This window comes from Rattus norvegicus, chromosome 14 (assembly GCF_021556685.1).
Source record: "Rattus norvegicus strain SHRSP/BbbUtx chromosome 14, alternate assembly SHRSP_T2T, whole genome shotgun sequence".
Lineage (NCBI taxonomy): Eukaryota > Metazoa > Chordata > Mammalia > Rodentia > Muridae > Rattus > Rattus norvegicus.
This window is the reverse complement of record NC_141547.1, coordinates 100,492,116-100,517,500: the sequence shown is the minus strand read 5'-3', so window position 1 is coordinate 100,517,500 and position 25,385 is coordinate 100,492,116. Positions and strand designations below refer to the sequence as shown.

Here is a 25,385-nt window from a genome sequence, read left to right as displayed (position 1 = left end):
CATTTGCGGCAAGACTAAGAGGGACCCCCCATAGCAGCCATTTTTATTTGATTCTTAAGAGCTCAAGGCAGCTGAGAGAACAATTGGTAAGGGGGAGAACTGGGGAAGCCTGATTTTCTTGTTCTCTATGAAATGAAACTAGTCTTTTCCTCCTTCCCTCTAAAAACAGAGTCTGCTGGGGGGTGTCAGGGCTGTGTCAGAGCTGCTGGGGTGCCACCGCAGATCACTTTAATTACGACAGCTAAGGAGGGTAAAATTAAAAGCAGCACCATTGGAGCACTGGAAGACAGCTCGCCTAGGTGTCGGTGAACTGTGAAATATAAAAATTGCATACCAATACATTTTTATGGAAAGGAAACAAGGAATTACATTACTCATTCTAGGAGAGTTTGTCCATAACTCGTCAAGTTTTACTAGTGCCTCTCTCGGTAGCAGATCATAGACCATTTCAGCGCGATAAGGCAAACGGCGAGCCGCCACCTGGAGACAGGCAAGGAGAGGCTGGCTATGTTTTCAGCTTCTGTCCAAAGTTATTAGTTCTGACCCAGCTTGTGTGCACTGAAGTGCAGGCTCCTTGGCCTTGCCTCGAAGATGGTGACACTGCATTCACCTCTCTCCTAGGGGTCTCTAATTCAAGATGGGGACCCAGGCTTTAAATGAGTGTAAACAAATGAGTTCGTATCACCTGACTTCCTGAGTATGACAAAGGAGAACTCGAACTGACTTTGTAAAGAACAAGAACTTTAATATCACAATAATAATAGCGGGGCCTAAAAAAAAAAACGCTAGGAGCAGAGATTATGGGGGACCATTGCTTTAAAATCTCAGGACAGCTAAGTCTGTTTCTTACACGCACACAGCGTGTCTGAGGTTCAACCACTGGTGGGTGTATCTAAGTGAGATTCAGTCAAGATGCCCATAGCTATCACATAGCGCTGTGCAGAGCAGAGACAAAGCATGCAGGGTATGAAGACACCTTAGAAAGAAAGGTATGGCTAGCTTCCAGAGTCATGGTACCTCTGTAGAAAAGGCAAATGTCTTAGAAATGGTCACTATCTATCAGCTTTTGGGGTTTATGTAGGGAGAGGTCAATGGCCTACCTTTAATGATGGTGGCCACAAGAGTTTCCCAAGTAGACTGGTGATCTACTTTGGCAGCAGGTCAGTCCTTGTCTCATTTTGTATGTAGAGTAGTCAGAAGGAAGGTAACAAAAACACATTTCTGTGCTTAGATTTAGGCATCCTCAGAAACATTACCAACATATTTGAGCGGTTTGCAGGGAATGCTCTACTAAAACCAATGAATGGTTATTAGCCCTACCCTCTGGTCATGTGGTCTTTGGACACGAGCAGTCTTGCCATTTTTAGTAAATATGGCAAAATTCTAATCTATTGTTTAAATATTGCCAATAAACTGACCGTGTGTGGTGCTGAATACTGAACTCGGGTCCCACACGTGGAAAGTAAACATTTAGTAACTGAGTTAGACCCCCAATTCCCACGACCTGACTTTTAATGGAAGCTACATATAAGTGAAATAGTTCTACTTAGAATGGATCTTCTCATAAAGAAACTGGAAGTTTAGGACTTCCCAATTAAGCTAAAGTTGTTTTGTGTATTCAGTCCATACAATTGCATTTTTTTTCCTTGGTGACTTTTTTCGGGACGGAGAGGCATGGATTGGGCCTAGAGCTTTTCCCAAACAGACAAATGCTCTACCACTGAGCTACACTTCCAGGACGTTTAACAATTATCTCTTATTTTCTCAGTCGAACAATACAGATATGCCATCCCACTGGAGAGTGCGGTGCAGGCAGAATTGTCTCTGTGGTATAAGGACATCAGGAGAAAAGTAAATTCAGGCAATCTGATAGGGAACTAGCACTCTGTCAATCAGGCTCAAGATTGTGCTCTGTGTCTATAAACTTTGTTTACTGTAGGGTTTTATGAGTTGTAACCTGCCCTTGCTGCCTGTTAATGAGGCTCAATCTTGCTACTTGAGAATTGAATTACAGCACACCTCTGGGCTAATGGTTATAAACGGAGAGCCCCGGCAGGGCTGCATTCTGATTTGTTCATTTGCATTTCTCTATTGTGTGGAGAACAATGAAGGGTAAATAAGGACAAATAAACAATTTACATAGAAATTGCGGTGTGGTGACCAGTTTTCAGAGCCTTTTTTTTTTTTTTTTAATTAATGGTTGCCTACCTCAGCCACCCTTAGTGAGCTCTCGGCCTACAGTTGGGAGGTTGTAGCTTGTAAAGAAAACAGGTTCCCATTTGTACTCGAAAAGGCAGAATCATTTATTTTAAATCAGTTAAAATGGCCAAAGACTACTTCATCTCAGTGCGAATCACCATATTCTAGCTCCATAAGAAGTTATTACTCATGTAATGAAGTTGGCTTAAATCTTGTTGCCTTCAGCATATTAAATCGTGGTTTTGATTCATGTCCCCACTCTCCTTCAGTGGAAGAAGGATGCAGGGTTAGTAAAGATTGTGCTTTGGTCGGCTGGCCATGTAACTTGATCTTTTGGGGTTTGTTTTGGTTTTTCTTCTGATGGCTCTGTTTATTTGGGGTGGGGGTACACACGCCACAACATGCTTGTGGAGGTCAGAGGGCAGCTAAGTCAGAAAGAGGAACCTTCTATCCACCCAGTAGGCTCCAGCGATCCAACTCCAGAGTCTTCGCCCACTGAGCCATCTCTCCTGCCTCTTGACTCTGTCTGGTTTTGTATCCTTGTAGACCAGGCTAGCCTAGATTTTCACTAACTTAGGCTGCCTTTAATTCCTGATCCTCTTGCATCCATCTTCCAAATTCTGGGATTACAGATGCAAGCCATGGCATCTGTGTTTACCTTGACAGTGGGGGTTCAGATAATTAGTAGTTGAGAGGAAGGGCTGTGGAGTCCGACAGACATGGGTTGAATTCTTGGATGTTTTGCTGTGTGGCATTTGGACTTGAAGTCTGGTGCTACTGGTTAAAAAGGGTAGGGTATAAGAATCCAGTGAACTTAGCACATGAAGCTCAGGAACCATAGACCACCACTAAATCACTATCAGACCTCACCTTCACTATTCATGCTGTATGTCAAAGTCCAGAAGACTGGTATTACGTGAAAGGTTCTTGTATATTTCCTTTACATCTTCATTCTTCCCTGCACATCACACGTGAGCTTGTTTCCAGAGGCTAAGAAACCGTTTGTCAGAGCTCTCTTGCTTCCTCACTATCCTTCCCAAAGAAGTCACCATCTCACCTGCCCCCTCCCAGCCCCTACAGTTAGCATCACGTCTTCTGCAAGAGTGCTTTGCTTACATTGTAGAAAATTTAAATAGAAAGACCACTTTCAGGCTGTTCTTGTTTCAAGTGAAGGTCTTGCTGTATAGTCCAAGCTCATCTCAAATTCAAAATCCTCCCGCCTCTGCCTCCCACGTGCTTCAGCTATAGCTGTAAGCATCCCTAAGTAGCTACACTGCACACGCTGAGGTCCAAAGACTCCACTGTAACAGTTGTGTGTATTCCCAACAGCCCAGCCCCATCCCCTCCCTGTATGCTTAGGAGAACGTTGCCACAGCCCTTGTCAACCCTGCTGGTTCCTTTGAACGCTGTGATCAGATTCACATTTCTCTGAGTCACTCGGCAGTCTCTCCCCTCGATGTGTCTACGATAACACGCAATTGAGTTGTTGTGGAGGTTGGTTTGGGTGCTGCTTTCTGTCTGTGTTGTTCATTTTGCTCCTCTGTCCTCATGTTATGGATAAAATGGAAATTATAGGCACATTGGCTTTAGCTTGGGATAGAATGTTGTAAACAGTGTGTACACACAATGCTTCATATCCAAACACAGATGATGTGTGGTTGACCTAGCGTTAGTGGAGATAAGGCCAGCCTCTGAACTAGAGATCCCCCGTCGTTGACTTACACACGTCCTCTTTGTGTGTCCTTTTTTGTCCTTGCAGGTTTCCCGAGTTACGATCTTAACGTCCTACCGCCATGTTGAACCCGCTTTCATTCATTCATGTGATTATTCTTCAACTCTTCGTACTCACTGTTGCTTTTGATAGTTGGAAGTGTGCTGATTTGCCTACCAAGAACCTGAGAGTGTCCCCCTAGGCCTACCTGACACACCTATTAATCTAATCTTATTAATTTTGAGGATGCCAAAATCTCTTGGGTTTGTTTGTTTGTTTTATTTTGCTTTGTTTTTTAGCTACCTCAAAACAAAACAAAAAACAAACAAACAAAAAAGCCAGTGACTTTTAAAGTCCCTAGATTTGAGTTGCACTTCTCTGGTTTCTCTTATCTACCAAGCCTGATTGATCCTCTCAAATTTTCTGAGTAACTTCTGACTTCCATGGTGGTAATAATGTCGTTTTTATTTTGTTTGTTTTTAAGGTGGGTTTCTCTATTTAGCCCTGGCTGGCCTTGAACTCACAGAAGTCCCTCTGCCTCTGCCTCTGCCTCTGGGTGCCTTCTCTTGGAAGCCTCTTCCACTTTGATCTCATGATCACTGATGTGCATGTTTTCTGCCTCTCGACACCCCGGCCTCCTCCTCCCTCTTCAGGCTTCCATGTATCCAGCCTTCAGCACTGTGGCCCTGGCTTTACCTCACACCACAGCCTCAGACCAGCTTCCCAGCTCACCACGAACACACGCTCAGACGCACCCTTCCCTCATCAAGCCCCCACCCCTCAGCCAGACGTTGGTCTCTTACGGCTGGCTTCTGTTTCCTGTGTTTACTATAAGTCCATAGTTGCAGGTCCCATTTCATTTTAAACTTTTAAACTCCTATTTTCTTGCTTCTGTCCACATCTCTACTCAATCACTAAGACAGAAATTAATTCTGTCTCAGATCGGTTTCTTTCATTTCTTTCCTGTTCCTCGTAGCCCGTCTTCCTGAATGTTCTTGTAGGTTCGTTGGGCTGTTGATAAACCTGCTAATTCATGTCCTTCCAGTTCCTTGTGTTAACCTATATTTCACTGTTGCTAGATTAATCTTCTATTCCCCTAAACTTTAGAAAGCATGTATTAAAAACAAACAACATAGAAAAGCCAACATCCCAAGCCACCTTTAGTGGCTCCTGCTGCCTTGGGGCATGCTTCTGGGGTAGGTCAGTTGGCCTCCTCAGCTTACTTGCATTAGTTACCATAGCCATTCCACACGGGTCTCTGTCAATTCCACTCCTGCAGGTGTAAAATAAAAGCCATGATACCTTTGTCTACTCGGACCCCCACCCGCCCCAACCAAAACTGTTGTTTCAAAAATTATGATGAAGTATTGCTTTAAAAATACTTACACGGGGTTGGGGATTTAGCTCAGCAGTAGAGCGCTTGCCTAGCGAGCGCAAGGCCCTGGGTTCGGTTCCCAGCTCCGAAAAAAAAAAAAAAGAAGAAAAAAGAGAAAAATACTTACACATGTGCCTTATATTTGAGGTTTTTTTTCTTTAGGTCTTTTTTCCTATTGTTGTGTAAAATACTCTGATAAGAGCAACTCAAAGGAGAAAGGCTTTATTTCAGTTCATAGTTCATCATGGTGGGGAAAATTCAGGCCACAGGAACCCAATGTAGCTGGTCACATTACAGCCCCAGGGCAGAAGAGAACAATGAATGCTCAATGCTGCCCAGCTCCTTTCCCCACTCTCTTCCTCCAGGACCTCCCAGAGCATGAACTGCACCACAGTGAGCCTCTCCCAACCTTAGTTACTGAAGTCACAATAGTCCCTCGTGGGAATGACCAGAGGCTCGGTTCCCAGGTGGCTCAAGATGCTAGCAAGCTGACAGTCAATACCAGTGACTGTCACGCACACAGGACAGGACAGTGGACGAGAAAGGAGCACGCAATTCCACCCATGAAGAGAGCAGGATGTCAGAGGAGGCTGAGTGGATTAAGCCGGATCTTGAGGAATCAGTAGGAGTTAAATGATATGAGAACCATGGTCCAGGAAGAAGAGATGATGTATTCAAAGCCACAGCTATTCAATATTTACTATGGACATGCTTTATGGAGATTAGGAAATGTTAGGAGAGAGAGAGAGAGAGAGAGAGAGAGAGAGAGAGAGAGAGAGAGAGAGAGAGAATGAATATATGTGTGTGTGTTGTTCACACAGAGGCCTCACAGATTTCAGGGGTCTTCCTCTCTCATTCTCCGCCTTGGAACCTGGACCTACCAAGCACTAGTCTCCCTGTCTCTGTGCCCCACAGTGCTGGGGCTGCAGTTGTGTGGAGAGATTGTACCTGGCTTTTTACATGGATACTGGGTCAGACCTCAAGTCCTCATGGCAGCTCAGGGTTTTCTCTTAAATGCTGAGCCATCCCTTGAACCCCTCAGAGAATTCAACAACTATCCTACCTATTTGTTGCAGATTTTACTTATTTTAAATTCAAAACTTTATTAGACATTATCAGATTTTTTTTCCTTATTGTGCCTCTAAGAGTTGATGTATCAATAAAAAAAAAAAGAATTTCATATCACCATTCTGTTACTGTTGGAATTTTTTAGGTTAGAACTGTTAACTGGCCTATTCTCTTCACTCTTACTCTATGGAAAATGCCACTCCTGTCGTTGATCTAAGTATCGCTGTATTTCATAGCATCAAGGCGTATTTTAGATAGTGCTTAGTACCTTTATTAGAAAATAGCAAGTTAAGTTTTATTTGTAAAAGAATAAGTTATTAACTAAAATTCTATTCTGATTATTGGAACTTTCTTCTCCAAGTCTGTTTTTTTTATTAATAATTTCTGCCTTTTCTTTAATAGTTTGTGTTGCCAAACATTCTTTAATTTAAATTTGTGATGGACATTTTACTACAATGATTTGTAAATGTTTTAAAGAGCTGATTCTAAGATGTCTTTTAAAATGGTATGACATCCAGCTGACGCGGAGTGCCCTGTTTATACCGTGGGCCAAGCACCACGCTGTAAGCAGTTACTATCACGATGATCAGATTGAAAATGAAATTGCATTTCTGTCATTACTGACTTGGCAACTGTTCAATATATCTTAGCGCCAAGATGAAGAGAGGCGTCGGCAGCTGAGAGAGAGGGCTCGTCAGCTAATAGCAGAAGCTCGATGTGGAGTGAAGATGTCAGAACTTCCCAGCTATGGTGAAATGGCCGCAGAGAAGTTGAAAGAAAGGTCAAAGGCATCTGGAGGTGAGCGAAAGAATCTTGTAGCACTCGTTCCACAGAGAACCCAGAAATCTTCCGCAGACCTCTTAGGACTTGTTATTCTTACTTGGAATGTTACATAAGACCGTAAACTTTCTAGCCTACGGGTGTGGGTCGCTTTGTTTGTCTTAAGCCAAGGGGAGTAGAGTAAATCAGAGCTAAATGGTATTTTTTTCCAGGTCAACTTGTGCCTTCATTTTTAATGCAGGCATCACTCTTCAGCTTGGACATAGGCGAGTAAGCCAGTAATCCTGGCTGAGGCAGGGATGACTTCAAGCTGGAGGCCAGCCCTGGCTGTATAGCCAGGCCCTGGTTCAAAAGGAAGACAAAGGGTGGGGGGAGGGGGTAGATTACACTCTTTAGGTTTATGAGATCCCTTGATGCCTCGTTGTTGGAAGAGCAGGTGAGATGTACTCGAGTCCTAAGGGTCGGATGGTAGGATTGCTAGTCGAGACTCTTCCTTAGGAAACACGGTTTGGCTTTGCTGGGGATGGAGTCCATGAGTCTTGTGCTAAGCACACGTTTGCCATTAAACCCACCTGCACCAGCTCCAAGACTTCCCCTTCAATGAGCCCTTTTCAGTGGTATTTTTTGTGCTGGTGAGATGGCTCAGCTAGCAAAAGCACTTTCCACCATGCCTGCTCCCCTAAATTCAGTCCTTGCACATACATGGTGTAAGTAAAGACGTTTTACACTTTGTCCTATGACCTCCACATGTGGACTATGGTACAGTCATCCCCGGACCCTCCATGTGCGCACATAAAATGTGATGGAAGTTTGTGAAGTGTCTTTGGCGAGGTGCGGTGGTATATACGTGCAACCCCAGCGTCAAGAGGTATATCCCAATATGTAAAAATCATCACTATAGTTCGTACCAGTTTTCTCTAGGTCGATTCTATTGTCCTGACCCTGAGACAGTCATCTAGACACCATGACCCTAGAGTATTTGCAGATTACTCGAAGCTCAATGTTGAGACAAGGACCATATAAAACAAAGAATTTTAATTTTGCTCTCAGTACTCAGTTTGGTGGTTCTTAATTTGAAACTGCACTTTTATAGGAGTCCATTCAAGGGGCCTGTGAGCTTTTCCTTCAAAGTAAATCCAAAGATGTATAATCTATCTATCTAATGAAATTATGTAATAAGAGTGTCAGGTACTTGTCCTCAGTTGGCCTTAGAATATTATTACCCTCAAGAGGAGGTAAAAGGGCTTAAATCAAACCTGAGAGAGCTGGAGCTGGGGAAGAGTAAGTCTGTGCAAAGTAAGTAATATTGCTCTGATTGTGTAGCTCAGAGGTAAAGTATTGTCTAGCACCCGTCAGGCGCTGGGTTCAGTCATTGTAACTAACATACACAGGCACACATATGTGGAATAAATAAAATAAATTGTTGAAGGCTATCAACCCTCTCCTCAGATGAGAAATGTTTTTCTAAAAAAAGAAAATACAAGCACCCTTGCAGTGTATAGGGCCAGATTACTGCACTGATGCCAGGAATGAGCTGTGATTGTCAAGATTAGGCCAGACCAAGAAACGTCAGGGTTGCAGCCCAGGACTGGAGCTAGCTCTTCCTGCAGTCTGGAAAGCGAAGACCTGGTCCTGACGTCATGTGACAGTCAAAGTAACCACAGAGAGCAGAGTGAATGGAAGAATAAGGGCCAGGCTGGTGCCTAAGGCTCTCTCCTGTCCGATCGTCTCCTTGTCCTGTCTTCCCTTGCTGCGTCCATTGCTCCTCTCTAGTCTGTGTGAAAGTGTCATGCTGAACACTACTTCTTGGCTGTCCACGTGACACACTGACCCCATTTCCATCCACAGGGAGAAATGATGGGCTTCTCTTGTTTTTGTGGTTCTGTACTGTTCTGTCCATACTGTCTGAAGATTTCTTTATCAATTCATGGATAGACACCATGACCCTATAACTTGGCGATTTGTGAACATTACAACAGAAACACGCAAGTGCAGATGATAAGCAGAAAGGATTGAGATTGACCTGAGGCAGGTAGAGTGGGCCTGTTCTCTGGCCTCAGTAGAATCTTGGCCCATGACCATGAGGGAGCTGATAGAAGCCTGTCTTTCCTCACCTCACCTCGGTGTCTTGCACTGATGTCAGGAATGAGCTGTGATTGTCAAGCCTGTGCATTGGAGAGCCCTGTAGGGAAAGGTAGAGTGGTGAGAGTCTTCCTGAAATGCTAACACTCCTTCTTCCTGAAATGCTAACACTCCTACGCTTGCACCTGCCTATCCAGAAACCCCACCACTTGTCAGAGCCAGCAATCAGCAAACTCTTTAACGTGGCCAGAGGAAATACCGCCCAGCCTCCACTGTAGCAGCTCTGCTCTGTCCATGTCCTCTGAAAGCAGCCTTGAGTCATATTTGAATGAGCAGGCATAGCGTTTCCACCCTCAAAAGCGGCGGGACAGATTCTGCTCCTGGGCGGTAGTTTGTTGATCCTTACGTAGCACAACCAAAAACTTCACATGGATTCATTGGAATCCAGTGCCCATGGTAAATTGGGATAGTGTGAATCACAAAATGTGTTGGGCCAAAATAAAATCTTAACGATTTTCTGTGATTTTTATTTTCTTCTTTGTTTAGGACTTACAATACTTGTACTGCATTTGAAAGTTCTGAATTTTCTGGAGCCCTTGGTTGAAAATTAAACAAACAAACAATAACAGAAAGGTTAAGTGAGAAACTTCCTCCTGAATCTTTTATTTTTCTGAATATATATTTTAATGACAGCCTGGATTTCTTTTTTTTTTCTTTTTTTTTTTTTTTTTTTGGTTTGGGGTTGTAGATATTCCTTTTATGTTACCACCAGATATCCTTATTTCCTTTACCCGTGAGGAAAGAGTCTAAGATCGGTTGTGTCGATGTGCTGGAGTAGTACACAGCGTCAGCCAGTGCATTCACGGCCTCACATTCCGTTTGAGTATGAGTATGAGTATGAGTATGGGTATGAGTATGGGTATGAGTATGGGTATGAGTATGGGTATGAGTATGGGTATGGGTATGAGTATGAGTATGAGTATGAGTATGGGTATGGGTATGAGTATGGGTATGAGTATGGGTATGAGTATGGGTATGGGTATGGGTATGAGTATGGGTATGAGTATGGGTATGGGTATGGGTATGAGTATGGGTATGAGTATGAGTATGGTTATGAGTATGGGTATGAGTATGGGTATGAGTATGAGTATGGGTATGGGTATGAGTATGGGTATGAGTATGGGTATGGGTATGAGTATGGGTATGAGTATGGGTATGAGTATGGGTATGAGTATGGGTATGGGTATGGTTATGAGTATGAGTATGGGTATGAGTATGGGTATGAGTATGGGTATGGGTATGGGTATGGTTATGAGTATGGTTATGAGTATGGGTATGAGTATGGGTATGGGTATGGGTATGAGTATGGGTATGAGTATGGGTATGAATATGGTATGGGTATGAGTATGGGTATGTATGAGTATGGGTATGAGTATGAGTATGGGTATGGGTATGGGTATGGGTATGGGTAAGCACAGTTGACACTCACTGCTCCTGCACACAGAGCACAGAACACAGACCATCCTGTGCTCTCTCTCACTCAGGCAGTGCTTCTCTGCCCTTGGCTCTGCCGTGCTCACCTGCTCGATTTTCCATGGTTAGCCATGAAGAAAACTATATCGATCGATGTGTGTAGATACATAGATATATATGTGATGTCTTTCAACACACACACACACACACACACACACACAGTACTTGAGTTCTGTTAATGCATTGAAGTTTCCCAGCTGTTGGGAAGTATGTTGTAACTGCTGAAAAGAATCTAAAGTTCACTTCAAGCTGGTTAGTGACTGGAAAGTAAAACCTCATTCATAGGTGAGATGATAGAAGGTCAGTTTTTATGTTTGTCTTCCCAAATAGTAATCGTTTTATGTAAGCCTAACAATGTGAATACAAACACTGAGTTAATCCATCTAGATCCTTGCTGAGTGGTAATATAAATGGAGGTCATTTTTCCTGGAGAGAACACGTGTGGCACCTGTTTAACGTGACACGGGACTTGGCAGCTTACAAGTACCCGTGTCCTACCGCATGTCTACTCCTTGCCACTTCCCACAGCACAGCCATTGTCAAAGGCTGATTGAACTTTTTTCCTCACCTGACTCCTTCCCCATACCCTAGTCTTTGATCAGGTTTGAATCCTGTTACAGCTCCTCTACGCTGGGCTCTCCATCCCGCGTCTTCAGGTCACAGAGTTTCCAACACCTGGACTTTCCACCCGCAGCTTTTCTAGTCTCCAGCTCTCAGCAGCTAGGTCAGCATTGGCAGGAGTGACCCCATATCTAAAGAGATCTGATAGATCCCAATGGGCTCGCCCATTGGTTGGTTTTTTTAGTAAAAAAAAAAATGAATGCAATATTTTGTACTTTGGCTCTAGGTTAATTGTAATAACCAATGGTGTTTGATTGACAGCAGCCAAGTATAGCTAGCTGTCCCAAAACCATTACTGTTAATGTCTCTGGCACAGATCACCTCGGAAGTGTTTGACTACCTTGTTAGCACTTGGGCATATTTGCTAATTCATCTGCTAAGCTGCAGAATTATTTGGAGAAGTTTTGAGGACCATGAAGTTAAGGTGTTCACCTTCAGGAAGTGAGCGAAATAGCTGTTCTGGACGTAGCTAGTGAAGAGCTGCCAGCTGACGGCGCCTGGGATCCTACTCTAACAGCATCAGCGACTGTGTCCCTGCCTTTCCCCTGTGCCAGGAGGAGGCTCTTGTCAGGCCATCGTTCTCTCTTCTAAGGCCTCATGCTGCCAGGAAGCCCATTCAATGTTAACTGCCATTAGCAGTGGCTCCATAACTGGGAAGCCCAAAACGAACAAGATGTGCTTATACAATCATATCTAACAGGGACAAAAACAAGAGTTTCAGAGGTTTTCCGCTAAGTTTTCAACTTCATTTCCATATATCATGAATTAGTGATTATTAGTACATTATACAGTAAAACACAAAGATTTAATGAGTTCGGTGATTTAGAGACAGCGGGTGGCAAATTGTCCAAACTGCTGCATCTGCTGTGATGTGATAATTAAGCTTTGACATCAGAAGGTAAAATATAACTGGTGATCCACTAGAGGGGAAGTCACTCAAGACCAAGTTCTCAACTCGCTTTATCCTTGTCAGACTTGAGAGTCACTGTCACTGAAATACTCGTTTTTCTTCTTTGGGGTGAGGACAAATATGAATGCTATACTAACGTGATTGCTGCATGTTCTTACAGATGAAAATGATAATATTGAGATAGATACTAACGAGGAGAGTCCTGAAGGCTTTGTGGTAGGAGGTGGAGATGAACTTACTAATATAGAAAGTGACCTTGACACTCCCGGTAATTTCAAATTATAAATGTCTTGTGTCCTACTGCATGGCAAACTTTATCGTTACATTTTTACATTGTCAGTAATAATTTATTTTTGTACTCTTTTTACATCTTATGCCCTCACTAATTAGTCAACTCCACCTTCCATAAATGTTCATTATTTTGTTTTCATTTAAATGTTCAAATAGCTTAACATTGGTATAGTAAATTATGACGTAAGTTCTTTTATCACTAGTAATCACTCTAAGTTTCAGTTTATAGGCATTCAGGGAGTGGGTGGCTTCCTCACTGCTTCATTGTTTTGTTGTACTACTGTATACTACATGTGGAATAACTGAAATAATTCAGATCAAATCTAAACCCATAGATCAGACCCACTTGTTTAGAATTACTAATGGCAGTACTGGCTATTGATCCATAAGGCTGAGACAGGAGGATAAGGAAAAGTTCCAGGCCAGCCTGGACTATCTAGTAAGTTTGAGGCCAACCTGGGCTATATTATGAGATCTTTCTCTCAAAATGTGTAGTTTTACTGAGTTATTTTGCAGTTTTCTTGCTTGCTTTCAGTACTATTACTGTTTTACATATGCTGAACAATTGATTATAGAGTAGGGCACTCCGAAATCTCCTTGTCTAGACCACAGTCGGATTAATATGACATCTTCTGTCATGTCGTAAGTCACACCAGGGCCATCTTTATTCTCTTTTACAATATAAACATGCTGCTGTGGGGTGTGCGTTCTGTGTGCCCTCAGAAGGAGCAGGCAGCGATCCAGCGTTTCATCCCAAGCGCTCCACAAATGGTTCTTGAGTTGAGTTCTCACAGCAGTGAAAACTCTGACCTTCTCTTTACAGAGATAAGGAGGAAGGTCTCGTGAGTGACCTCCCCTGATGATGATGTGGAGAGGGGAGGGAAGGCAGCCCCACTCCTCCCTGCAGTGGACCTGCTATGTCTAGCTGCTGCTTCTCCTGAAAACATCTGTCCAGGGGCTTCTTGACCACAGCAGCCATTGAGAAAACTCATGGCCTTCTGTCAACGCCTCCCTCGTGACTCAGCATTGAGATATATTATCTCTACACAGCGGCCAGGGCACTTAAACTTGTTCAAGAAAATCCTAATATTTAGGGAAAGCATTTTAAATGTTTGGCGCAAAACTAAAACCACCTTTTAGTTCATTTCTAATAAAACTTTTATTTTATTTTATTTTATTTTTTATGTTTACAGGTGCCCTTCTTGCAGGTATGTCTGTACACCAAGTATGTACCTAGTGCTTTTGAAGGCCGGAAGCAGGCATTAGATCCCCTGGAATTGCATTTACAGCCTCTGTGTGGGTGCTTGGAATCGAACCTGGGTTTTTGGAAGAGCAACCAGTGTTGTTAAATGCGGAGCCATCTCTCCAGCTTCTAGCTCTTTCTTAAAAACAGAATTTGTCTTCAGTTTCTCTTTGTGTTGCTGCCTGCCTGTCCTCCCCTTAAGGTTACCACAAATTCTTCCTTAGAAACCGAGCAGGGGGAGAGAGAAGAGAGAGGGAAGAGAATTCTTAACATCCTTTTACTGTTGAGGAGTTGAAGATAGACTTCTGAATATGGAATTATAAAATCAGTAAAATAAGCAATGTGCATGTCCTTACTTAAAATAGATTGGATAGGTAGGAAAATTAGCCATTTCTTGGGTAAAATGGAAAAATTAGCTGTTGCAACTTTTGTAGGATTTTTCTTTTTTAAATCTCACTAATTTTAATTCTGGCTAGCTTGATTCTTGTACTTGAAGAAAAAAATAACTTCTCTCAGAGATGGGGAGGTGGTTTATTTGGGAGCATGGAGTCTATTAAGTTTAGATCGTTAACACCCAGGTGAAAAGCCCCTTTCTGTAATATCAGCCCTTAAGTCAGGGGACAGCAGGCCACTTGGGGCTAACCAAGCAGCAAGGCTGGCCCAGAAGCTGAGTGCCAGGTTTACTGACTAAGATAGCTGGTCTCAAAAACATTAAACATCCAGTATCATTTGACACATGCATACATGTACAAACAAACACACAAGCAAACCCACACATGTCACACATATACATAAAAGATAACAAGTAAATAGTAGAAGTGGAGACGTCACTGCTGAAAAGGAAGCACGCCCTGTCTCCTATTTGGTATTGATGTTTTGCTTCATGTGAGACGGACTCTCACCGTAGCTCAGGCTGGTCTGGAATTCACTGTAAGCCTAGTCTACCCTGGAACTGGTAATCCTCCTGCATCAGCCTCCCAGCTGCAGTGAGCTCTTCAGTAAGGTAAGGCATATGCAGACACAGGCTTCCCGGTCCATGGCTGCAGTTTATGATAGTAAGAATAGGAGTACAGACTGGGGTCTGGAGGCACACAGGAAATAGTATGATTTTTATCCTGCTTTATTTTCTCCAAAATTCCTTTATCAATATGTATATAAAAGTCATACTGTTTTAATAATAAATTGTTCAATCTTTATCTTGGTTTGACCATAGTTCATCTGATATTGTTGAAAAAAGCCTGCCTGGCAGTATAAACTGAAAAATTTGCATGAAAGTAATGATAATGACATTTATTAAGAGTATTATAATTAGAAAAGTTATTAATCTTTGTGAAAAATACCATTCGCCAAAAGTTGGCATGTCTTCTGCAACCGTTTTATTAAAAAAAAAAAAAACACTTTGTGTGAATTTTAAAGTAGAAATATTTGTTTCTACTTATTTTTAATGACTTTATATTAGAAATTAATGTGCTTGGCAAGATGATTTGAAATTGTTTTTTTGAAAAGTTATAATCATAGCTTGGACACTTTCCATCTCTATATTTTATACATTCCAAAATGATGATAAATTTTATTGTATTTCTGCTGTTTAAGTAGAAAGTAATTGCAAGCATATACTATTTCGATGCTGGATATATATGTACACACTTAAACACTGGATTCTGACAGTGAGTATATTACTGAGATCATGTTAATAACATATTTCAACATGCTACTGCATGTGTAAATTTAACATACTAAAATCATTGAAGAGGTAGAGATAATATAATTTGAATTCAAGTGTCAGGCTTTATTAGTTGTGTATACCTGTACTCCCAGCACCCGAGAGGCAGAGGCAGGAGGATCACTGCAAGTTCAGGTCCAGCCTTTTCTACATAGTGAGTTCCAAGCTAGCCAGGAGTATAGGGAAGAGCCGGTCTTAGTGATAAGCAAACAGAGCACCTGTTAGGTATCTGCTTGTTGTCTTATCGTGTGCCGTGTATACAGTTATGTGTATGTATATCACATATTTCTGTTGTTCAGGTCATCATAACGAGTATTACCTACAGCATAACTGTTATCTTCAGGCGCACTGACTGTGTTTTTTAAGGGGTTGATCTTGAGGATGAAATATATATAGCAAGAGAGCTCTGTGTGTCTGTCTGTGTACTGTCTTAGTCCAGTGTCCTTTGACATTTACTAATATGCTTGTGATGTCACTTAAAATTGGTAGCCTGTGTGTCTCCGTGCCCTTACCTGTCATTCACAGTATTTGCTTGTTTAACAGAGCAAAATAGTAAGTTGGTGGACTTGAGGCTGAAGAAGCTCTTAGATGCCCAGCCACAGGTGGCAAACTCGCTCTCCAGTGCCGCACAGAAAGCTGCAACGGATACCTCAGAGCAAGGAGAAAAGGTAAATCCTGCCGGCTTGGCAGCTTCAAGCAGGCGAGGTGCATAGGAGCTGTCGTTGAACTCAGAGTTTGCCGAGAGGAAAATTGTCACGAGAATCCCAGCATGTCCCCTGTCTCTGTAATCTTTTAGCCATGCAGATGAGCACCAGCTACTGCTATTTCCAAGAATAATATTTTGCCTGAGTATGGCAATGTGAGCGAATATAGCATCTAAAGCCGCTGTGTAAAATGTGTGCCATGTTATCTACTGTAGCCTTCAGGACCAAATGGCCTATGTGTGTGTACACGTGTGTATGCATGTGTGTATGTGTATATATGCATGTGTGTATGCATGTTCATGTGTGCATGTGTGTGCATGTGTGTCTGTCTGTCTGTCCCTGTTATTTCAGACTTCCACACTGTCCTCACCCCCACCTCCTACCTCCCTTCCTCACATTCTGTCATTAGCATTTCTCCAGCTTTGGGAACAGCAGTCCTGGGTAACTTTTCGCCCACCTGCGGACTGTGGGGATTGCCCTGCTGACTGAAAGGATTTCCTCCCGGAGACAGAGCAGCTTTGAAGCCCCAAAACAATGGCCCTCATTTCTCCCTGTCCCTCGCTGCTTCTGTAATTGCTGATGCGAGTGTGTGGCAGAGGCAGAAGTCTTCTCCATCTCTGAATAAAGAAGCCTGGTCTGGGGCTGGTGGTGGGTTGGTGGGTTGGTGGGTTGTGGGTTTTGTTTTTTGGTTTTTTTTTTTTTTTTTGGTTTTTTTTTTTTTTTTTTGCGTTCAATTTAGCTTTCTGCACTGGATTTAATGCAGAATGAAGCTTGCCTAAGAATAATACAATGGGTTGAAAAGGCTAACTGAATTAGTGGGTTTAGAGGAATACATTTGTAAGGTGGCAGAAGTTCCTAGTCATAAAAAGGATTCTTAAGATGGGATTTGCTGGTTAATCACACTGATATTTTAGCATTGCCAGCCCTAAAAAAATTTAGCCATGTTTGTTTATATTAGTAAAGACTTAAGATTTAAACTATTGGATAATCATTAAAATAACAATAAAAAAATAAAACTTTTTAAGAAGTTAAAGCCAAAAGTCTTTGCATTATAGTTACCTAATTAGAATATTATAAGGTTGATCCTCATGATAAATACATCAAATAACTTTGAAAAATTTAAACAGTTGTTTCACTCTCATAAGCCAGCTATCCACATATATGAAAAAGTTATTCCAACAAAACCTAGACTTTAAAGATTGCGTTCGCATGACTCTTCCTAGTCGAGGTTTTGAAAATGGTGTTTAGAAAGAGCATACAGCGTCCATCTGCTCCTTGCGGCTTTCGGCATTGATTTGGGTTTTTATTTTTTTTAATAAAATGCAGTTTACACATTTATAAATGAGGCATTCTGTGTTTGTGGAAAAGGATAAACTGTTACCTTCCCTTGAGGATTCCGTATCCCAGGCCTCCTTGAGGCTAGAGAATAGGCCATTGGAGGGCTCCCTCATTACTGATTGTCTCAATGCAGAGGAAGGCCAAAGTCTTGGTGGCTTTTGATAACCAGTTTCAGCATTCAGCAGGCTTAGCTATTAGTCATGCATCTTAGCCTTCCCCTATTTACTTTCAAAACACTTAATAAAAATAATAAAAGATTAGGTATAAAATGAAATATTTGTTTGGTACACAGCCCCTCGGTATCTGCATCCTCCACACGCTGAGCTGCTGAGGCTCAGTCTGCTGGGATATTTCTTGTTGATAGAACCATTTGAATTTGTTACCAGTATTAACATAGGAAGCTCCCAGAAAAGATAATTGTAGTTTCCTTGGCTGTAAAGGGCTTACTTACAAATCAGGCTTTGAAAAGTTATAGCTGATGAAATTCCGTTCAGTGGGGTAGCATTATAATCCTACCTTTTAGCCCTCGCCCAGCATTAGAGGTTATCTGAATGGGCATAAAATTGGAAACCATTTCTTCTTGTCATACAAGTCCGCAGGACTACAAACTGATGGGGTAGAGTCGTGGGGGGCAAAGGAGGTAACATGGCTTCTCATGATGCTTTTGTCACCAGCAGAAGACACAAGAGCGTGTACTGTCTGACATCGAAGCCATGGAGGATTTAAACTGTGAATCCCCAAGTTTTTGCTGACTGGCCATAGAACTAGCCGCTGAGCTATTTATAATGCTGTAAGGTGCACTTCCTAGCAGCCTAGAGAAGCCAGCATCATCCTGAACTGGTAGAAATGCCTCCCTGGCATGCAATTCCGCATTCGAGACTACCGTGTTATTTTTATTTTTTTTTGCTTTTAGAATGGCATGGAAGATCTCCGGACCGAACGATTACAGAAAGCAACAGAACGTTTCAGAAACCCTGTTGTGTTCAACAAGGATTCCACAGTCAGAAAGACTCAGCTCCAGTCTTTCAGTCAGTATGTTGAGAACAGACCAGGTAGGAGCGCTCTTAGGACCGTCTCATGATGTAACAGTATTTAACTGTCGACGTCTATGTATTAACTGTAGAGACACTGATAATGTGAAGCCATATTTAATATATAAATATCAAGCTTTATAATAATTTTACATGCCTCTCCCCCCTTTTTTAAGAGATGAAAAGACAGAGATCAATACAGGAAGATACAGAGAGAGGCGATGAGGAGAAGGCAATGATAACCGAAGCTCAGAGGAAGCCATCAGAAGATGAAGTACTCAATGTATATTAATTTTTTTGTGTGGTTTCATGATTGCTGATAATTCCAAACTGTATGTGGAAATAGTGCCTTTATTTGTTAAAATGAGATGTTAGGTTTTCTAAGATGTCAATCTCCAGCACATTCAAAGCAGTGTGAGAGGGGTACGCTGCTGAATTAGTCTGCAGAGTGGTGATAATTGTCAGATAAAAAAAAAATGAATTTTTCAGAGTTCCACAGCCCCAGCTTCCTTGAGACATTTCCATCAGGGCACTTCCCATAAAGAGATTCCAGTATTGATCTACCGGGAGGATTTTAATTATTACAATAGCAGATACTGCAGGGCTGCAGTCAGAGGGAGAAGTCACATGAGACCTGCTAGAATTTCTCAGCCAACCCATTTTGTTGGCTTGGGTTAATGGGTGTTCAACCTTTCCATTATCCAGATCAGCCGTGAATTACTAGCTGAATGATGTTTGCATTAATATAATATATATGGTAATTTCTTCACTTAATTAACGGGGAGGTTCAGCTCAGTAGGGGTATGGGCTGATCATGTGTAAAATTGATTTGTGAGGGAAATATTTGATAGACCGCGGGGAGAAAGCTGCTTTTGATGGACAGCTGCGGGACAGAAGCAAGGAGAACAAGTTTTAACTTGAGTTTTTGTCTAGAGAGAAGTGCGGCTCTCTTTGATGGTGTTACTTTGGTATTATCTACAGTTTGAATATTTTCACTGTTAAAAAATTCATCTTTTTTGGAATTTTAAAATCATCTAAACTGTGACTCAAAGTCACCAACAGCATTTCAGGGCTCTAACAGGACCCCCATTTTATGTTTTTTACCTTCAGGAGACCCAGAAAAGTCTTAAGTACAAAAAAATACCCCTAGTGGTTCCTGAGAAAGCACTCGGTGTATGAGCCTCAGAGCACTTGTGGGCAGTGTGCGCGCACACGGAAGAGGTCTGGCGGCTGGTAGCGCTGCAGAACTGGGAGATCTAGCTATGAAATCTGTACTGTGCAACGAAGTTCAGTGTTGCCACAGTGTCTGCTTTCTTGTTTGTATTGTCTGCAGAGTACAGTGTTTGTTATATCCCTTTGGATGGGACTACAAACAGAAAAGTCCTTTAGAAAACTCTGTGCTGTCTAGTAGGTACCTGGTATCTACCAGGTCACTCTTAAATTTGCTATTTACCAGAAGCCTACATTGAAATGGAGACTGTCCATTTTGTATGAATCTTTAAACAGCGTAGTGACTATCAGAGTGCCAGACTGACGGTTTTCTAAAATATTTTAACTTTAAATTTATCAACCGGCATAATCAATTTAACAAATAAAGGTAATAAAAATGCAGTCTTTAAAATAGTTCAGGAAACGTGTAAGCTGTAATTGAACATTTTAACTGACCTTGGGTATTTATAATAACTGTAGCTCTTGGTTCTGCTTCTTGCTTAAAGAATATAATTTCTCACAGCTCTTAGTACCAGTGCCTCCTGCACCAGCTGCTCTGGGAAAGCGTCTGACAGGACTGTGCCACTTCTGTGCCTCTGAATGAACAGTGCTTTACAGATTGGCGATGGTGGCTGTGACGAGTAGCGGCTCAGCTATCGTTTAATATCTAGGAATCTCACAGGGTACAAGAGTTACAACGAGAGTTTTTTGTTTACTTATTGTAGCAATACCATAAGTAACAATCCTGCCCATATAATATATACCTATACTATAAAAATTAAAACTTAAAGCTGTACTGGTATTTCATAATAAAACTTGTATTTCAAGCAAAATTTATAGGAGCATTTTCAAATCATGAATAACTCTGAAAGTAAATTTTCAGTTACAAATATAATTTTTGTTAAAATTAGTGAACAAGTTGAATTAAATCCTAAGTAGCAAGGTTTAATGCCTTCCCAGATAAAATGTATACCCCTAAAGACTAGTAACACGTCAGCTCAGTGATGTACAGGACCCAGCTAGAGGAAAATAGGGAGACACTGCAAATTCTGTTTCATTCAGTCCTGATTTCTGAGACTGAGCCTCACCAGGTGGGCCAGGCTGGAACCCATTACATACACCAGGCTGGCCCTGAAGACATCGGCAGTTCACCTGCTCCTTACCTCCTGTAGCTCCTGCTGGAGTTACAGACATGTGCAACCATACTCGTCTTCTTTCTATCATTTAAAACATACGTATATATCAAATGAGATAATTCCTACAACAGCAAAAGCCAGGGCAGTCTGTTCACTTTTTGTTTCGGCAGAAGAAATTAGATTCTAAAGATCAACTTCATGGTAAAGCCTTGCTTCTACATATTGTTCTTTCGAATGAAACATTTAGTAGTCACCATAGGAGAAATTCTTTCTTTGTTCACGCCTAATTTACTGGCATAATATTCTAAGGGGAAAAGCCACGTAGCCAATGTTAACTTTTTATATCTAGCAGTTCTGGGTGTGGATTTAGAAATGCAGCAGTAACCGGCTGCCATGTCCAGTCTTTGCAGCAGTTTGTCACACATGATGCATATGAGAGATTCTTAAATGTGGGCGGAGGGGTGCATTTTGGTGCTAAGGTTGAGTCTAAGTGTGTGTTTGCTTCTCTAGGTAAGTGCTTTACTAAGTGTTTATAGAAAGGAAAAATGCAACTTACAAGTGATTTTTCCCCCTTCCTGTTTGTTCTCGTTAACAGAAAGGGTTCAAAGACACCAGTCAGTATGTTGTGGGGGAATTGGCAGCACTGGAGAATGAGCAGAAGCAAATTGACACTCGTGCCGCGCTGGTGGAGAAACGCCTCCGCTATCTCATGGACACAGGTACGGTGCCCAATTACACTGTAAACAGTTTTGGCAAATTGAGCGTTCACAAACTCTTATAGAGTTTTGGAAGTGTGAATCTTTGAAGCCTGAATGTTCAGCAAAACTGCCTTGAAAATAAAAAGGCTGCGATTTGCAGCCACCTCTCTGGGCCCTGGTGATAAGAGTGCCTTCCTGGGAAGTGATAACTCACCCTGATACTGCGTGAGCCAGCACTACTGAACAGTGTGCTCATCCATGCAGAGTTGGAATACACATCTGTGCCTCATTGATATGCCACTGCTTAGAAAAAAGTAAGATCTTTACTGTTCTACTGATTCACTGGGGAAAAAGAAAGATTTGGCCAGCGAACGCCGTGTACCGCACGAAGCAGAGTGCTGTGCAGAGGGCTGGCTCCGCAGACTAGATCACTGAAATTTGAGAATACTATCTGGTTACCGATGCTCCACGTTTTTTTTTTTTTCCAAGAGAACAGGTTTTTAAAAGTCTGTAATACTTTATGTCATGGCTGCATTGGAAAGGATTGAAGTCTGTGGCAAGGTTTGTAAAGATGGCTCGCACGGCGAGCTAGCCCCTGAGTGGAGTCAGTGGTGTTCAGTGCTGATTGCCAGTGGAGAGTATATAGATCTAAGAGCACAGGAAGCTGTTCTGTACATGTGTGTGTATATGCGTGTGTGTTTCTTTAAAGTGCTACTCCTACAAAATAATGACAATTGAGGAGTAAGTCCAAACCCTTCACCCCAAATTAAAGGTAAGTCATGGTACGAGAACCCTACCAAAAAGGGAGGTTAAAAATCTATTCAAATTAGATGATTTAACTTTGTGACCATTTTAAAGAGCAGCATGATTTAGAATTTGGAGGCTTTCCTGAACTTTTTCTTGTCTGCTTTCTTAAACTGTATTTAGTAATATAACTTTACCAGAAGTAAGCTTCTGATATAGGACATTCGAGAATGCAGGTTTTGGTGGCATCAGAAGTTAGTCAGATAGCCTGTTGTGATCCAGTGGAGAGACACTGGCTTCAAGCCGTTCTGTGAAACTCCTGAGCTGCTCCTGACAGTCTGTCAGCGTTCCCTACCTCTCTTCAAGGACAGCGAGCTTGGGTTTATTTTACTTGAAGTAGTTGGCCTCTTGGAAGAGTTGGGAGAAAAAGTTCTTCTATTTAAAATATAAAACAGGGTTGGGGATTTAGCTCAGTGGTAGAGCGCTTGCCTAGCAAGCGCAAGGCCCTGAGTTCAGTCCCCAGCTCCGAAAAAAAAAAAAAAGGAAAAAAGAAAAAAAAAACCATAAAATATAAAACAAACAAACAAACAAACAGAAAACCTGTGGGGAAAGTAGTTCTGATGGGACTCATGCTGATGAGGGGCAGATAGAGCAGCTGCTCAGGGTCCACGGATCACCAAGCCCACGCCCTGGGCGGAATTCAGGCCACCGGAGTCCTGGCATGGCCCCTGTCCCCACACCAGAGTAGTAGTCATCCCAAGTCTTGTGTGTCCCGCCTTCTGTACATGTAGTCATATGGAGAAGGCATACATCTATAACTTAATACATTGTTTTACATTTATACTTTTCTTTAGTTTCTAAAGGCTAGCTATAAAATGCAAATACTTGATAGTACAACTTCTCTAATTTAAGGTGACTGATAATGACTTTCTGCTTTGCTTCTGCTGCATTGTTAAATGGAAGATTGCCTCTGCTGATTGTACTGAGTAAAGTGTATGTTACTGTGGTGCCAGTACAAGGGGCCTTCTGCTAGAAGAAAGGAAGCTAAATAATGTTCTCCCTCTTCCATTCATGGAGCTGATCTATCAAGGGTTCTAGCAAAAGAGACTCAAGTTCTCCCAGCCCGTGCATCACCAGTGCAGCTTGGAAATGGCCTCCTCCAGCTTTACTCGAGGGTTATAGACTACAGATCGATTCTAGAATCCCTTAGGGGTTGTCATATCCCTTAGTCACAAGACAGAACTCAGACTCAGACTGGAACTGACCCAACTTGATAGGCTCCAGAAATCACCTCGAGCTCTGACAAACCTCCTGTAGTGCAAAGAAACAAAACAAAACCAGACTCGGGCTAAAAGCTAGTTTAGTGTGTGAAACACAAGGAGGCAAGAGCACTGAGTTAGTGTGTGAAACACAAGGAGGCAAGAGCACTGAGTTAGTATATGAAACACAAGGAGGCAAGAGCACTGAGTTAGTGTGTGAAACACGAGGAGGCAAGAGCACTGAGTTAGTGTATGAAACACAAGGAGGCAAGAGCACTGAGTTAGTGTGTGAAACACGAGGAGGCAAGAGCACTGAGTTAGTGTGTGAAACACAAGGAGGCAAGAGCACTGAGTTAGTATATGAAACACAAGGAGGCAAGAGCACTGAGTTAGTGTGTGAAACACGAGGAGGCAAGAGCACTAAACAATCGTCTTTCTTTGGGGCCCTCATACATTCCAGTTCATGTACTTTAATAGTTTCTCTCTCCTGGTGTGTTAGAGATGCCGGTGTACTTCCTAAACCTCATTCGGCCTTAGAGGTAAGCACAGCATAGTCTTTGCTCAGACTCACGTAGGGGAAGTGATTCGTTTGCGATGACCTTAGCTCCAGCGAGGTAGTTCAGTGGGCAGCACTGCTGACAGAGCAAACCTGATGGCCTACATTGGACCCCAAAACCCTTGGAAAGACTGAAGAAAAGAGCCGACTCCAAAAGTTGACCTCTTGACCTCTACACAGCAGGCATGTGCTTTTGTGTGTGCACATGTGCATGGTGCACATACACAGAATACATGTGCGAGCACATACACAGAATATGAAATAAAACTTAAAGGAAGTATTAGGAGAGGCAGAGTCACTGCCTGAGCATGGAATTTCAGCTCTGTAGCTCTTGATTCCTGTCTCTCTCACTCTCATTTCCTCTTCTCTTCCTTTTCTTCATAGTCGTAACTACACAGCCCAAGCTAGCCTGGAACTGTCTTCCTGCCTGCCTCCCCTTGCAGTGCCAGGACCGAGGCTCCACCAACACACCCTGCATCCACCAGATCTTTGTTGAGGCTGGGAGCACTGCTCAACCCACCCCTCTGTACTTGTGTATGCAGGCTACATTCCGCTTTCTACAGATTAAAAACACACATGATCTAAAACTAACCATTGGAAATACACGGCTCTGTGTATATTCTGTGTACCGGTCTCTAGTATTTAAGGCCGTCACGATGTTGTGTGGTTGTTCATATACAAAAATCTTTGCCACCAGAGTAGAAAGTCTATACTCAATTAAGCAACAACTCTCCTTCTTCCTTCCCAAGCCCTAAACTCCTTTCCATTTTGTTTCTGAATTTATTTTTTTCTAGATGTTTCATGTAATGGAATTGAGTGGTTTCTCCTTCTGTGCTCAACTTCTGTTTTGCTATGAATGGACAGGTTTTTATAACTAAGTTTTTGTTTATATGTATGGGAGTTTTGGCGTATGTTTGTGTACCATGTGTGTGCATGTCTGGTGCCCATGGAGGCTGGAAGAGAGAGCATTGGCTCCTCTGAACTAGAATTACAGACAACAATGAGCTGCCATGTGGGTTCTGGGAATCAAACCTGGGTTTTGTGCAAAAGCAGCCAGTGCTCTTAGCTTAGTCATTGCTTCACCCCTGATTGACAGATCTTGTTTTTGCTTTTTGCCCAGTGTGAACATTTATGTGTAGACATCTGTTTGAAACACCATTTCAGTTCTTTTGCA

The 25,385-nt window shown here is 42.3% G+C and overlaps 1 protein-coding gene across 23 annotated transcripts in view; it reads left to right on the top strand.

Annotated features, from left to right (window-relative positions):
* Ehbp1 (EH domain binding protein 1) overlaps positions 1-25,385 on the top strand; it is a 253,134-nt gene that overhangs the window by 186,984 nt on the left and 40,765 nt on the right. For 8 of the 23 annotated variants that reach the window (XM_087583548.1, XM_087583543.1, XM_087583557.1 and 5 more), the window contains 5 exons: positions 7,004-7,151; positions 16,080-16,204; positions 18,492-18,630; positions 18,786-18,892; positions 21,550-21,673. In XM_087583548.1, the coding sequence (XP_087439674.1) occupies positions 7,004-7,151; positions 16,080-16,204; positions 18,492-18,630; positions 18,786-18,892; positions 21,550-21,673 (643 nt within the window). 23 annotated transcript variants of the gene reach the window in all.